General features: G+C 36.4%; 1 protein-coding gene across 6 annotated transcripts in view; it reads right to left on the reverse strand.

Moving 5' to 3' along the window:
• Positions 1-17,488, reverse strand: part of Qki (QKI, KH domain containing RNA binding) — a 111,449-nt gene that overhangs the window by 50,178 nt on the left and 43,783 nt on the right. For all 6 annotated transcript variants that reach the window (XR_009058769.1, XM_057794816.1, XM_057794789.1 and 3 more), the window contains exon 3: positions 12,765-12,881. Coding sequence is in view for 5 of the 6 variants with exons in the window: in XM_057794816.1 (XP_057650799.1) it covers positions 12,765-12,881 (117 nt within the window). In the remaining variant the exon portion in view is untranslated. The remainder of the gene's footprint in view (positions 1-12,764; positions 12,882-17,488) is intronic.

The following is a 17,488-nucleotide window of genomic DNA, read 5'->3' on the forward strand; positions in this document are numbered from 1 at the left end:
ATTTCAAAAAGATTCCTGGTTTGAGTATTTTCATTTTCTGATGAAAGAGGATCATTATTTGAAATCATGGTTGGCTATGTAGACTTGGTTGGTCTTCAACTCTGATATCTACCCTCCTCTGTTTCCCCAATGTTGAGATTAAAGGTATATGCCATCAGATTAACAATGTTTAAATGGATCTAGATTTAATATTCAAGTAAAAAAAAAATCACACTATAAATATACATAGTCCCAAAATACACATAAGCATATAAACAATGATTAACTAGACTGGGAAAAGATTGGGATTTTTAAAAACTGAATTTCAACCAGGGTTTTTTTTTAAATACTAAAATACATGAAATCCTATTATAATTTTTTAAATTATTTTTTGAAAATGAACTTAGTTGTGTTTCCTATTTGTGACGTCTTTTAAATTGATGCCATTCAAATCTTACAGCTTTTGAATGAGTTGCTGCTAATGATGGCTGTCCACATTATATGTTTTCACCCAATTTTTGTTTACTCTTTTGTTTCTTATTACTCAGTGAACTCACAACTTAGATGAGCAGACAGTACTAGTCAGAAATTAATTCTTTTAGTTTCAAAGATAACAATCATTATTAACAATTAATAAGGTGTCTTGAGAGTTCCCATTTTAATTGCTGAAAAGGGTAGGCAGTGATAACATCCTAGCTCTAACACATGTTTAGTATACAAAAGACCATAGGTTCTATACACAGCCCCCAAAACATATAATAATACATCTTTAAAATAAAAAGAATTTTTATTTATCTTAAAAAGTCCATTTCTCTGGTACCTAATTTTATTGCAACTACGAGTGTTATAAAATTAAAACATTTTAAAATTAAAAAGCAACAAAAACTGTAATAGTATTTCACAGCTGAAGGACTAAATTGGAAAAAATCTACTATAATAGAATAGAGTAGCTCACTAGACTCATGAAATTGTCCAATAATGAAGTTCTTCATTACAGAATTATGGAAAGGAACATCAAGCAATACAGAACAATGATACAGACAAATGGCAAAATGCTAACAAAGGCAGTGAGTGAACAGGCGCCACTGAAGCTAGTTTACAACCTTGAAAAACCAGAAGTTGCCACAAATTACACTGTAGACCGCAAACAAGTAAACCAAGGATGTTTACAAAAACTTGACAGCATTCTGACTGGCTAATTTTTTCTGTTGAAAAGTTTCAAATAAGGATAAGTTATCTTAAAAAGTACCATTTCTCTGGTAGATAATTTCTTACATTTAACAAAGAGATTGTCTCCAGCGAGTTTCCTTTTTCTTACAGTGGTCTTTTATCCTAGATGGTTTGAAGAGAAAGGGATTTAGTCTTTTGCCGAGGAACAAATGCTAAGGTTTCAAGCTGAAAGAGCTCCTATGGGTCCATGTGTCTGAACACTTTCTACCCTCCTGGTTTCACTGTTTGGAGAGGATATGGTGAGGCCTTTAGGAAGTTAGGTACAGCTGGCAGACACAGACTACTGAGGTGAGCCACTTTCCAAAATGGATGCTATGACAAGTCCATATCCCCTGAATGCAGCCTCCCTCCCTGAAGTCACATCTGTTATCTGACTACCGTGACTTCAAAGTAACCAATACACTCGGTTTCCTTCTGCTTTAAAAGTCTAACATATCCCCAACTGACCAAAAAGAAAGGACAAAACAACTCGGTGAGGAAAGGGCTTATTTCAAATACAGGTCCTTATATTTCATCATTAAAAGCAATGAGGTCAGGACTCATTGGGGCAGAAGCCGGAGGTCATGGAAGTGTATGGCTCACTGGCTTACTCCTAATGGCTTACAGAGCCTGCTTTCTTAGAGAACCCAGAACCACAATCCCAGGGATAGTACCACCCACGATGGGCTGAACCCTCTTCCATAAATTGCTCATTAAGAAAATAACTTAAGAGCCAGATCTTAGAGACATTTTCTCAACTAAGTTCCTTCCTTTCAGATAACTAATCTACCTTGTGTCATGTTGACAAATATAGCCAGCACATAAAAAAAAAAATCAAATTACTAGCTGTCAACAACATAGACATCTGGAAGACACTGGCATTGCAGAGCATGGCTCTGAGGCATGGAGATGTGCTATTACTTTAATGTGTTAAGGTCAGGACTGTTAAGATAAATGATCCTGAATAGTATTTCCTTTCTTCCCCCTCCCACCCCCCATTCATTCATTGGGTTTTTCAAGACAGAGTTTCTCTGTGTAGCCCCTAGCTGTCCTGGAACTCACTCTGTAGACCAGACTGGCCTGAATTCAGAGATGGGCCTGCTTCGGCCTCCCCAGTGTTGGGATTAAAGGCATATGCCACCAAAACCCAGCAAACTGTCTTAACACAAATAAACATGACGCTGATTGGATGGTTATAAATTGTATAACTACTAAATACCATACTGTTCCCCATAAATTTATCAACTATTTGTAAATTAAAAATAAAAATTTCTATCCACAAAAAGAACAAAGAACTGGCAATTCAAAGACATTAATCTTACTTCATTACAATAACAGAATTTCTAGGTGGGTTATCTAAGGCTTCATAATCATTCATGACTTCCCTTCAGACCACCTCTTCCAATGTAGTTATTTTTAAAAAAATAATTAACATATTATAATATTAAAAACTGCTCCCAAAGGGAAAATGAATTCCTTTAACACAGCATTCAACTTTGCATTCAATGTCAAACAGCTTCTCCAATTTTACCTCAAACCTTTCACTATGGGAAACCAAGCACCCTCACCTACCCACAGTCAATCTTGTTCCTTGTACAAAATATTCTTTTAAAGAAGTAATCAGTAATGGATTGGAAGGTGGACTGTGATGTGATGTGAAGGCAAGAATAAAAAGTTCAGAGAGAAAAAAACATTCCTTACAAACTACAATCTTTTTCAACTGAAGATTCTCTGAAAAAGTCAAAACTTAATGTTCAGTTTAAGGTGTAACTATATACAATTGGTTTTTCCCCAATACCTGTAAAAGATGCTCAGTCTCCTATGTAACACACAGAAATTTAATTCTGTTGGTGATGCAGTGCAAAAATTAGCCAAAAAAAATGTATTCCAAAATACAATAATTCTGTCCTGAATATAAACAGGTAACTAGTTACAAATAAAGACAAACACAGAAGACATTCAATATAGTATTTAATAGTATGTATGTGTGTATAACAGCAAAAGATTAGAAATCTTTTCTGATTCACACAAGTCAACGTGTGGCAGTTTAAAAGAAAACTATATAGATATGTTTCTATAAGTGATGTTAAACAAGGGTATTAAGTAAAAATAGTAATAAAGCAAGGTGCAGAAAATGTTCTGTATATTGCAATCTATGGGACCAGTAAGAAATTATACAAGCGCACAGGTACCCCTAAGATGTATGTGACTGTTACATAACTGTATAGAGGATGAGGAAGAAGAGACGATGATAAAAAGGGAAGAGGAAACGATTACGCTAGTGAGGTGGTTCAGTAGCTACAAGTATCTGATGTCAAGCCTGGACCTGGGTTCAATCTCTAGGCTTCACACAGTGGAAGGAGAGAAACAACGCCCACAACATGTTCTCTGGCCATAACATGAGCATTGTGGCACACACTCAACACCACTACATACAAATATTTGTAATAAAGCCTTTTTACAAGATAAAATTAAAGGAAAAATTAAAATGTTAAAATCTACCCAATGGTAAGAGACTGAATAGGTAAACTAGGATTAAAGCAAAAGTTCTCTGAAAATTTCTCAACCAGGTTAAGATTTGATTTCAAAGCACATAAATATTTTAAAATGCATAAATCAAGACAACAGTAGTGGGATATACCCTAAAAGGAATAGCAAGGTAAAACTGCTTTCATTGCCTACATCACCAGCAGTAGGGTTTCCCTGTTACTAAGACTGTTTTATCTTACCAGGGGAAAAGGAACCATCACTTTACATCAGTGAGGGGGAAAAAAAGATACAATGAACTGCAACCCATCACAACTATTAAATGCATGGCAAAGAAAAGAAAAGCACAGCAAGCCTCATGCTGTACCTTAAGAGCATTTCTGGGAATTGATTCACTATGTACGAGCTAGTGAGTTCTTCAAACTTTTAACATAAAAATTAGCATGCTAGTAAGAAACAGGACCTGAGTCGGGTGGTGGTGGCTCACTCCTTTTATACCAGCACTCAGCAGGCAGAGGCAGGGGGAATCTCTGTGAGTTCAAGGTCAGTCTGGTCTACAAAAGCTAGTTCCAGGACAGGCTCTTAAAAATACAGAGAAAGCCTGTCTCAAAAAAACAAAAAAAGGCCGGGGGCCAGCCTGATCTACAAGAGCTAGTTCCAGGAGAGGCAGACCAGGCTGATCTTGAATTAACAGATCTGCCTGCCTCTGGTAATGCTGGGATTAAATGGGAATGGCTAGATATAATTTAAACATGCATTTTGAAAGAACATCTATAGGACATGAGAAGAACTATGAGTATGAACTACACATTTGGTGATACAAAAATTAACATTATTATTACTTATTATTATTGAGGCTATTTTAGAGCTACTTAATAAAATATTTAAAGTTGAAACTGTATGTCTAGAATTTGCTCCTTGAACACCCTAACACAGAGTGGGGAGGAATAGAAAGGAGATAAGAAAGAACTCGCCTGTGAAAAGACAAGAAGTGTTAATGCTGACCGATGGGCAAGTAACAGCCCAGTAGGCTTCTGGCTGTCCTGCTTCTATTTATTTCCACAGTGAAAAGATACTTAAAAAAATAAATAAATCATATCAGTGCTTAAGGTATTATTCACGAAGAACACAGTATTAACAAAATGAATAAAACAAGTTCTTTGGAGCTGTATTTATGCTAGATAATTTTGCCATTAGCTGTCAATGACATTGAGACAAGAGACAAATGTTAATCCATCATGAAAATTTAACTAGCAAAATCCATGGGAATACTTCAGAACAAACAGAAGTGTATACCAACCATAAAACTAATTTTTCTCTTTCAAAATACTTAGACAACAGTAGCCCTCCATTTAAAGAGAGAGAGTGTGTGTCAATCCTTACACTCCTAAAAATGGAGGAAACTTAGCTTGTGTATTACTTGGAATTCTGTTTGAGTACCTTTCCCTATGAAGCCCAATATATGAGCAAGTTCAACAGAGCCTCCATATACAGGCTTCCCATGCATGCTCCAGCACTGCCAGGGCATAAATTTCATTTTTTCAATTTCACACCTTTCTATCCCTCAACATATAGCTCAACTACATAGTAAAATGAAAAAGGATGGAACATAATATTGCAGAAGAAATATAAAATTATGAACCAGCATGACCCACTTTTTCTATAAGAAGTGTACATATGAACAATTATTTGAACAACCTAGAAAATATCCCCAAACTGTCTGAAGTAGTTTTAGAATAATGGACTTGGTTTTTAATCTTTAATTATATTTAGTGTTTGTTTAATGAATGTGAATATACATACGACTATTAGCAGTCCTAGAATGACCGGCAGATCCCTGCCCACACATTGTCCTTCATAGTGAGAAGGGTTTGAACTAAAACTTCCAAGTCTGAGAACTTCTATAAGACAGATTTGACTGACCTAGCTTCACCAACTCCAAACATTTCAATCATGGGTGGATCTGACTAAATAGAATGAGGTGTGAGGCAGGAATTCATAGGCTTGCACACTTTGATCCCTTCTGTTTAGGACAGGGAAGAGCTGTAGACTGTAGTAGCTGTATATCTGTAGACTGGTACTAGAACTCTAAAGTGTCCTACAAAGACTTTCTCTATGGAAGTAACTTCCTTTGCCACTATAACTATCATCCCACAAAAATGAGCAAGTGCCTATAGGATGTGTTGGGACTGGTGACTATCGCAATTGTCACCAGACCCTTCATCCAGTAACTGGTAGAGATCCACAGTCAAACTAAGGACACGCTCAGGAAATCCTGCTGAAGACGGAGAGGAGGGGTTGTATGGACCTGAGAGGTCAAGGACATCAGCCAAGAAAACCCAAAGAAACAACTAACCTAGACTCAGGAGTTTACAGAGTCTGAGCCCAACAACCAGGGAGCCTGCATGTGTAGAAGGGGACTGTGTCTGTTTCCCAGTTGCCCAGACCCGAATAATCACACAGAAACTTTATTAATTACAACACCGTTCAGCATATTTCTAGCTATCTCCTACATCTTGAATTAACCCATTTCTATTCATCTATGTATCGGCACAAGACTGTGGCTTACTGGTAAGGATCTGGCATCTGTCTCCTTGAGCAGCTATAGGGTGTTTCGACTCCGTCTACTCTCTATATATCTCTGTTCAGTTTTCCCACCTGACTTTGCTCCGCTAAGCCATTGGCCAAAACAGCCTCTTTATTAATCCATGGTAGTAAAACATATTCACAGCATACAGAAGGGAATCCCACATCATGCATGGGGCTGAACTAGGCCGTCCACATATACACATACACACACGCGCGCGCGCACGCGCGCGAGCGAGACTCCTAACAGTGGGAGTAGGAGCTGTCCCTAACACCTTGGCTGGCTTTTGAGAACCTATTCTTCATACTGGGTTGTCTTGCCCAGCCTTAATACACACTGCAACTTGATAGCCAGGCTTTGTTGATACCCATGGGAGACCTGCCCCTTTCTGAACAGAAACAGAGGGGGTGGAGGGTGGGCAGAGAGGAGTTGGGAGGAAGGAATAGGAACAGAGGAGGGAGGGGAAACTGTGGTCAGAATAAAATAAATAAATTTAAAAATTAGTAAGTAGTTGTGTACTATGGTATGAATAATAAAATCACAAAATGAGATGTAGGGGTTAAAGCTGATGATCAGAGAAGCAGAGCAGTAAGCCACTAGAGAGACCTTTTACCTCTACCAATGCTCAGACGGAAGGGGCAATCCTCAGACTGCCTAGACTGCAGTGTGTCTCTACCAAATCTCAGGGGCCACACTCTAGTGAGTTCCTATCTCTTCCCCCTTTATAATCCTCTCTCCACCCAACCATAACACTCCTGTCTCCACTTAGTGCTAGGACTACAGGTGTTTGACTGCCAAGCACTGGGATTAATTTAAAGGTATAAGCAAAACACCTGGATCTGTTTCTGGCTTGCTCTCCTGTAGTTCAGGTTAGCCCTGAATTTACAAAGCCATCAGTCTCTTACCGCAGGAATCCTGGGATTAAAGGTATCCCTGGACTCTGGTGGCTTAGCTTTGTACTCTAATTTTCAGGCAAGCTTTATTTATCAGAATACAAATAAAATATCGCAGTATACAAAATACAGTGCTGCTCTATTACTTTCTTTCCCTAAACTATTTTCTCTAGTATCTGGATTATGTTCAAAATAGTTTCCTATTGGAAAAACTAAGATTAAATCCTTGAAGAATTCTATCCTATGAACAATTCCTATCAAGGGAATTACTGCCCAATTGAAACTCCCTAGTTAGAAACCATTTATAAAATACTCCAAAACACCTAAATTATTCCTGAGTATTCACGTGTCATACACAGAAAATTCTCTAAATGGCCCCATGTGACAGGTGGAACAACAAAGTACACAGCACCCTTCAACATGTAAGAGAAAGGTATACAAAACATAGCTGAATTTCAGGTCCTCCCCCCACTGCATATTAAATATCTAATTTTTAAGCCCACCATTAGATTTCAAATTAGAAATAATCTGTATCTGTTCTTCATTTCTTGGCAATAGAGCTCTCATTTACTCTTTGGATACTAATGAGGTAATAGATGATTAAAGGTTATGGGACAGTCCCAGCCTGTGAGTGGGTTGCCAGGGAAACCAAAATCATTTTAACTAAAAAGGCTGGCACTTTCTAGTTTCCAAGAGAAAAGGATAGGGAACAAATGGCCAATGATGTCACATTTACCATTCCCCAAAGAAGCCTCATAAAAACTCCTAAGGAGAGAAATAGGAAAATTTCTCTGCAGTTCAACAACCAGAAAAGCCCAAATGGTGCCTGTCACGCTCAGAAGATGCCATGCAAACTCTACCTTCCCCCATCCATAACTTACTCTAGGCATTCATTTCATAAGGCTGTTCATCTGTACCACTTAAATATCCTTTAATAGCAAACTGGCAAACCTAAATGTTATTTTATTCTAGGTAGACCACTCTAGCAAATTAACCAAACCTAAAAGAGGGATAAAAAAAGGTCTTAGAGCTGAATAGGGACCACAGATGGGGTTGTGCTTGGAGTGGAGCTCGCTTCCATAACTTCTGTGATCGGATATAATCTCCAAATAGATAGTGTTGAAATTGAAGCAAATTATATGATGTCATAAATGCTCCCAAGACTTGACTGCTGATTACTGTAGTGTAAGAAGTCCCTAAACGTCTAATATCAGGAGTACTCAGTAGTCTCAAGGAATAAAAAAATAACTTGCTTTCCACTCATCCTTAAGTCAAATAAAATTTAAACATATTATGACCCATGGAAAAATAAGAAAACATGAAACGAAATACATTAAATTGATTTCCTAAATTCAAATGTTGCAGTATTTCTGCAGCTGTTGCTGTTGGAAACGGCTTACTGGTAAAAGGTGGTACATGAAACAAAACACTGCACATGTCGTTTCAACATCTGACTACCACTTTTTTTTGGAATGTCAACTCTGCCAAGTCACTCAACCTCCCTGACAAGAAATTTCCTTACACACAAAATGTAAACAATAAAACCTGTAGTGGGAGCTGCGGGCTGTGTTCCTGCCGCCCCAGCCTCTGGTCGCCTGGCTAGCTTATGCCCTGAAATAACAATACACAAACTGTATTCTTTTAAACACTGCTTGGCCCATTATATCTAGCCTCTCAGACTATTTGGAAGATTGTGTGTCAAATATTGAGAACAGAGCTAATGCACAGAATTAAATCTTAAGAAATGACCTCAAAGTAGCTGATTTTCACTAACACCATATTTTCTAACAATGCTATTACCACAAACATACTCAACCGCAGAGACAGAGAGTACTGGGACACTGCCATATGCTTCCTGGTACAGACAAGACATTCCTAATAGTGTTCCAAATTCTATCAGTTCCTGCCGTCAGATTCTATGTTACCTGCCCCTATTCTGACAGCTACTTAAATTTTAAAACAAACACAAAAACCAGTGTTGGCAAGCCCACCCATAATAATAAATCATTACCAATGCCAAGAAAACGAAAGCTTAATTGGCAAATTAAGTTATGTGGTTAAAATCAGCATCTTAGAATTGCATGATACTATCTATCTTCCAGAAAGAACTAAAAGCAGACAGAGCCTAAAATCATCACTGTTTGCCAAGCCTTTAAGGGGAACGCCAAGGAGAGGCATCAACATCATCCTTTCATTACCTCAACTACAGGGCCATCTTTTCTAATGCTTATTCAATGCCAAGTATTCACCAAACAGCAAGGAAATTCCATAAAAGATAGTATGTGTTGTATTTAATAAAGGGTTCTGTCAGCAAACATTGTTTCTATCATACTTTTGTCCAACTTCAATGAAGAAACAAAGAAATTAAGATTGTTTTTTTAGCTTTCTTAGTATTTTATTTTAGTACATAATCATAAAGGATTATAATAAATTTTCGTTAACTATTACAACATACTCATCAGCCTTGTTATATTAATTTATGTCATTACCAGTTCTATTTTTTATCCAACAGACAAGCACCAAGTGAAAACACCTTTATTTTTCACTTTCTTTTACTATCAACACTTCTAAAGGCCACCCAGGGTTGGGGAAGATGGCTCAGTAAAGCAATTGCTGTCCAAGGCTGATGAACAGTTTAGATCTCCCAGAACCTATGTGAAAGTCATGTTGAGTGTGAGACCCACTCATAATCACAGTACACACAAAATGAAGGCAACTAGATTAGCTGAATCAGTATTCTATGTTGAAGTGAGAGATCTTGAATCAAGACATAAGGTGGAAAGTTCAAGTAAGAGACCTTGACTCAATACACAAGCAATAAAAGAAAACTGAGACATCAAGCTTGGGTCTCTAAATGCATGTGGACATATACATGTATGCATATATATGAGCAGATGTATACATACACACGTGCACTCATACACATGCAAAAAAGCACATATGAATTACATCACATAGTGTTATATGCCATCAAAATTAAATTATGAAAACATTTTGATGATAAAAAATTTATATATTTCTCACAAAATTTACATAAAAAGTATCAGTCACACAGAAGCCATTCAATATAGCAAGATCATCTATAGCATTTTAACAACACTGAAAATACACTCTGCATATAATTCATTTTCAGGTGTTTTCATTTATTTTACTATTGTTTTCTACATGTGTATTAATATATACATATGTATATTCTGCACATGTATGGGAGACATGCTTTATATATTATATAATATGTATACATATATAACATGTATAATCTTAAAGGTTTCACATCTCAACAGACAATAGGAGAAAATAAAATGTGGGGACTGTTTCTACAAATAAGGTTAATAGGAGAAACCCTACTATGACGTGGGACACTCAAAAGTGACCAGAACAGACAGCAGGAAATACTATCAGTTACAAAAGTAAAAGAACTATGGTATTTTCTCATATTAAATAAGCATCTCCATGAGTTTGTAGTTTAAAACACAATATATTGCTATCATTTATTACAGTACTTATTAGTATCCATCTCCTTGTTCTAAAGGTTGGATGCATAACTCATCCAACCCTCAAACAATACAAGGCAGAACCAAGATTCAAACCTAAGCCATTTGATTAATGCTCGCTCCTTATCATTTTATTCTGCCAAAAACAACAGAAAATATCTGTATTCATGGCTAAAATAATCTCTAATTTTTATCTATGAGTACTGTATAGGCAGAGTTTAACATAATGGGGCAAACCAAATGAGCAGAAACCTAGAAAAGGAAACAGTATTTTCTTTTAAGAAATATTTCTTTTTTTATTTTTACGTTGCATTGGTGTTTTGCTTGCATGTATGTATGTCTGTGTGAAGGTGTTGGACCCTGGAGTTACAGACTGTTGTGAGGTGCTAGGAACTGAACCTGAGTCATCTGAAACAGCAGCAATCAGTGCTCTTAACCGCTGAGCCATCTCTTTAACCCAAGAAACAATATTTCTTAACTAGTGAATGGATAGACACCACTTTTCTGGTGAAGATCAGTATGCTCTTAAGTTGTCAAAACTTGATTCGAAGTCCTTAGGCAACAACTGTATTTGTACTGTTAAAAGCCAATGCCACCCTAACGCCACTTATTCAAAGGAACCAAAATTTCAGATTACAACGCACCTAAGTTCGAAATGTATTTACAAGTTTTACTTTAAAAAGTTTAAATGAACATCTAAAAATGTTCTAGGGAGAAAAATATCATATAACTCCCACAAAAATATCTTTAAATTCAACTAAATAATGAAGACATTATTAAAGATATCATCAGAGTTTCCTTCAAGACTTCTAGATACCCACTCCTTTGCACTGAACTAAGAACTAAGATGCTGTCAGCTTGGGGCGGCTCAGGTGACAGCGCATCAAAACACTGGTGAGTCGCTTTCTTCCTATAAACTCCACCAAGTATTCCAACATAAAATGACCCCAGACTTATCATCCAATGGATCTTTGAAAAACAATAGTTTATAAAAAAAATAAAATCACCCTTAAAAAAAATTTTAAAGAAAGTAATAGAACTCGTAATATTTAAAATCACATTGTGTTTATTTTTTCCCACAGACAGAAATTTTAATATTCTACCTCATAATATTCTGGACAAAAGCAAACGAGGGGGCTGGAGAGATGGCTCGGCAGTTAAAAGCACTGACTCTTCTTCCAGAGGTCCTGAGTTCAATTCCCAGCAACCACATGGTGGCTCACAACCATCTATAATGAGATCTGGTGCCCTCTTCAGGGGTGCAGGTACACATGCAGGCAGAATATTGTATTCATAATAAATAAATAAATCTTCTTTTTTTAAAAAAAAAGCAAACGAGGCAAATAGAATCTCCATAATGACAATATTTAAAGTAAATAGTTGAGCATCAAATACTTAATTCAACTGACAATTCCTCAGAGCTTTCCCTCCTTTTCTTCACTCTTTCGATCACACACAAAGTAACAGAAGTGACACTAGGAGCAGGGGTTAAAAATAGAAAGCAGATTTACTTACTAAAGTAAAATGTCTAGAAAACTGCTTTTAGTCAAGAAAAACATAATTGCTGAAACTAACTGTCCCCACTCATCTGGCCAATCGCATTTGGGGTCTATCAAAGCAAACACTTTAGGAGCTGACCACAATGTTATGCCTGCAACCCCAGCTATCCAGAAAAGTAAAGTAAGATAACAAGATTAAAGCAAGCCTGGGCTGGCTTATCACAGTATGGGATGTGAGACCTCACCTAAAACTTAAGGACCTGGTGATACAACTTCATGGCACAGTTCAAGGCCTTGAACTCAAAAAAAAAAAACCACCTCAGTTTTGTTTTGTTTTTCAAGTTTTAGTTGCTTAGTTGCATGTTGTTACATAAAACTCAGTAGTCAGATTCTTATTGCCGGTTTTTAAATATTAAGTAGCAAAGCAAGTTATCATGCTAGAGTAAGGGATACTTAGATACTTCAGTTCTTGAATGAAAATGGTAAGGAGAAAATCAGAATGTCTTAAAACAACTCCAAAGTTCTCATTGTGAGGATCATACTCAATGTCTGAGATATGGAAATTGATTATTAACAGGCAAAAATGCTGGAGAACATCCATTTATAAAGGACTTACCTTCTTTTTATCCCTCATTGAGCCTTTGCCTCGGACCATTATTTTACATCCTGTTTCTGCTTCAAGTTGTTTAGCTGTAAGTCCTCTAGGTCCAAGGATTCTCCCAACAAAATTAAACTGTAGGGAAAGATAATATATATTATTCCCTTTTGAAGTTGCATTGAAGTTCTTTAAAAGCAAACATATGAATTAACTTACTCAATCTCTTCTGAACATAAACCAGGAAGAAATCAAACCTAGAACTCATTAATTTCTTAACAAATGAGATGTAAATCATTGCCTTATGAGGAATTTCATATGCACTAATGCAAGCTATAGAACAATCTAGCTAAACAAAGGTATCTTTATTGAGTTGTCCATCAACACATAATCCAAGCCAGAGGATAAATAGCTAACAAAACACGGGTACCACACAGGCAGTGACACTCTACAAAATAAATCCTGTCCTTTAACAAGAATACTTGGGTGAGAGTCCTGTTTTCTTAACAATAAAAGCTGTCTCCAGAAACAACTGTGTAAGTGACAGTTCCACATTGCTGATAGAATATTAATGTTCAAACTAGGATTCTATCCTGTGCTACGTACAAAACTCTTGAGTATGCTTTTTAAAATTATAATTCTTAAACAATTTTATTATGGATTCTTAATTACTTTTTTCTTTCAATTCCACTTTTAACTTATACTTTTAAAAGTTAATGCAAAGAGTCTAAACTTTCTATAAAAAAAGTCAGTGATGAAAAGTATTGTATAAAGAAAACTTTAGCTTCTTATATTATTCACATTTATACAATTTAAAAGGTCACTGAGAAGTACACACCTCCACTCACCAGGAAAAACAACTAGCCTGCTGTAAACATCGTGTAACATTATACTTGTATCAGCCTCGCACACATTAAATTTACCACATCGGATGGGTGACCAGCCTGTATCACTTAGACCTGTAGTATATTTTATGCTCTCCAAAAAACATAATTGTCAAACAATGCACTTCTCAGGACTTACCCCATTGCTAAGCTACATACAAGTACACATATTTGGAACTTTCTAGTCCATTATTTATTCTTACTACATCATATTGTATGTACTAACTGGTGGAACTGTACTGAAAAGTATCTTAGCTATTTCCAGCCATTTTCCATTACTGCATATATCTCACTAATTGTTTACATACTCAGTAAAGTGTGCATTGGGATCAACTACTAAAACTTTAAATCATGAATAACGGCCTAATTTCATTTAGTTTGGCCTTCTTTCGTCTCTCAAGAATGTAAAAACATTTTTCACGGTGCCTTTAATTATTTTTAAGCTATTTCTAAAAACTTAAGTTTTCCTAATAAGTCTGCAAATATTTTGAAACCTACTTTGTTCTAACATGTGAATACATAATTAGTTTCTAATACCCGGAAACACATATTCTTGATCACTGATTTTTATAGTTGTTCTTGGGGGCCTTCCTAGGGGCTATGTCTGCAAACTGCCATTGTCACGGAGTCATATCTTTTTCTCTTCCAACTCTATATTTTTATTTACTACTTACATAGCACACCTTGAGTTCAAAAGCTACTACTTGCCACTAGTTTCAAGAACAAAGTTGATAAAGTTCCAGGTGATCTAAGCATCTTATATCCTTCAAAAAATCAGAGTTACAACTAATTTTTTAAATCAATTTTATATTTCTGAAATAGACTCAAGTTGGATATTATGCATTTACTTTTATTTTTATGGCCTACTAGGTTCAGTTTCCCAACGTTTTGGTGGCTTATTTTAAAAAGAAAAAGAAAAAAAAAAATCACTCACAGAGGTGGAGCACAGGCTCAGCAGTTAGCACTGGCTGTTCTTCCAGAAAACCTGGGTTCAATTCTTAGTTCTTACAAGCCAGCTCAAAATCCTCTGTATACCAGTCCCACTGATCCAAAACCCTCTTCCGGTCTTCCCAAGAGCCCGGCATGCATGTGGTACACAGACATACATGCAGGCAAAAAAAGATTCACATGCATAAAATACCTCTAATTTTCTTTTCTCATATTAAGGACCTCAGATTTAGACACTAAGGTTATTCAGGTCTCCAAACAAGCTGAAATGTTTCCAACTATCTGGATGAGCTTATATAAAACGAATACTATTTTATCTTAAATACCAATTGGAACTCACTGATGATAGACTCAGTTGCATTAACTGTTATTTTTATACCTTAGTATTATCAATTTTGATGTACTGTGGTTGTCTTTCTTATAAATGCACCCATATTCCCTAAATGTTCAAATTTATAGAATAAAATTTATTTAAATATTTGTTAACCTGCAATTTTGCTTTTGCGTATGAGTGAGTATATGCCTCATGTACGTTTCTGCACCATGTTCAGGTCTGGTACCTGGAAAGGCCAAAGGAAGGTGTTGGGTCCCCTGGAACTATAGTTACAAATGATTGTGAACCACTGTGTGGGTGCTAGTCTCAAATCCAAGCCACCTCCCCAACCCTATAAGGATTTTTCATTACAGGTTATTTATGCTACTACTCTTCCAAAACATAGACTGATAATTTTGCTCACTGGAGTTGATCCATTAAAAAAAAAAAAAAAGAAGGGAGAAGAGGAAGGAGAAGAGAAAGGGGAGGGGAAAGCGAGGAGGAGGAGCAGGAGGAGGAGGAGGAGGAGCAGGAGGAGGAGGAGGAGGAGGAGGAGGAGGAGGAGGAAGAAGAAGAAGAAGAAGAAGAAGAAGAAGAAGAAGAAGAAGAAGAAGAAGAAGAAGAAGAAGAAGAAGAAGAGGACTTGTTTTGAAAATACAATGTAATAGGTGTTTATCTTAAGAACAATGGCTGCAGACACAAACCACAATTGCTCTAATGAACAAAGGTAAAACTTCAGTAAATGATTCATTGAAAACTGCCATTTTTGGGTTTGCTTATTACATTGGTACTTTGGCTTATTTTATTTCATATATTCTTCCTCTGATATCTATTCTTAGCTTTTTATTTCCATCTTTTCTTCCTCTAAGGTTTAATCTACTGGTTAGATTTAATCTAAATCTGAAACAGATACTTATTGCATGTTTCCTACATGCTATAAAATATATAATGATTTTTCAAGGATGTAAAAATTTCAATTATCTTTTGTTTGATTTCTAGCTTCCTATGCTATACACACACACACATACACACACACCTTCTAATGTTTGTTCAGACTTGCTCTTAAACACAGGATGTAGTAATATTTTGTTTTAACAAATAAAGCTTGCCTGAAAATCAGAGTGCAGTGTTAAAGACACTAGAGGCCAGACAGTGGTGGCTCACACCTTTAATCCCAGTATTTGGGAGTCCCACGCCTTTAATCCCAGCACTAGGGGGATAGCAAAAGGAAGGAATATGGCTGGGTGGAGAGAGGAATACAAGGCAAGAGGAGACAAAAGCTCTGTGCAGTCTGGAGATGCAGTCTAAAGCAGTCAGAGGACACAATCTGAGGACAGAATCACCCTTTTGATCTGAGGATTCGGTAGAAGTAAAAGGTCTCTCTAGTGGTTGTCTGCACTGTTGCTCTGATCTCTCAGCTTTCAAGTCCTAATATCTGACTCCAGGTTTTTATTAAAAACAAACAGAATTCATGCTACAACAGGATATAGTCAATTAAAAATAAAATAAAAACTGTGTGTGTGTGTTTGTATACACGCATACAAAGGGGAGTGTATGCAACTATATCATGTGTGCATAAAGGTGTCAAATTCAAAAGCCAGAATACAACTAACTGTCAGTGTCAGATGCCTCTACCTTGAGACAGAGTATCTCTTTGCTGTTTGCCACTCTGCATACCAGGAGTCTATGACTGTCAGAAGATTCTGTCCTCTGCTTCTTACCTCCTGCAGAAGTACTGGGATTAAAGATGAGGTCTTGGCACAACTTTACATACTTCTGGGGTTTTAAACAGAGATCTTTACACTTGCACAGCAAGTATTTGATCTACCGAGCCATCTGCCCAGCTCCTATGGAAACATCTGAGCATGATAACTAAAACTTAAGTAGGTTTGATCTGTATCATTTATCAAATAAGCTTGTCTACCCTACCACTTGTCCACCGAGAGGGCACACCCTACCCTTCTGACACATTAAATATCTTTTATTGCAATTAGAGTCTTGAGACTACACAGAAAAAAACTAATTCTAACAACTATTACTTACTCTAAAATTGTTTGCAAAGCAGATAAAACAAATATTGAAATCTGTGAGATAAAATTTTCTTAACCTTAAAAACCAATTACTATTGCACCCATGAACCAACAAAGTTCAAGTACGCTGAAGTATATACCATACGGATTCTAATGCATTGGAATTGTCAAGGTCATCCTTCTCAAGATGCTTTAAGCAGAGAATGAAAAAAATTAGTCATAACAGCTGTTTTGTCTATTGCAACCAATTTCCAGGTTAATGTGCTATGCCTTGCATTAAAACTCATTCTGTGTTGATTTATCATGCCAGTTCTGCAGCTTCATTCAATTAAAACAATGTCACAATGCTTTCAAAGAAAATCATTTCAAAGAGCTTGAACTAAGTACAACTTGAATAGCCAACAGAAGGAAAAGAAAAAAAGAGAAAAAAAAATAAAAGATAGTCAATTAGCCCTACTGTTTAAGTATAGACCTTTTTGCTGCAGCTCACCAATTATATTTCTACCAAGTGGTATGTTAATTTCTAAAAGTTAAACAGTTATATCTATTGCTATTCATTTTGTTCACTAC

This window comes from Chionomys nivalis, chromosome 2 (assembly GCF_950005125.1).
Source record: "Chionomys nivalis chromosome 2, mChiNiv1.1, whole genome shotgun sequence".
Taxonomy (NCBI): domain Eukaryota; kingdom Metazoa; phylum Chordata; class Mammalia; order Rodentia; family Cricetidae; genus Chionomys; species Chionomys nivalis.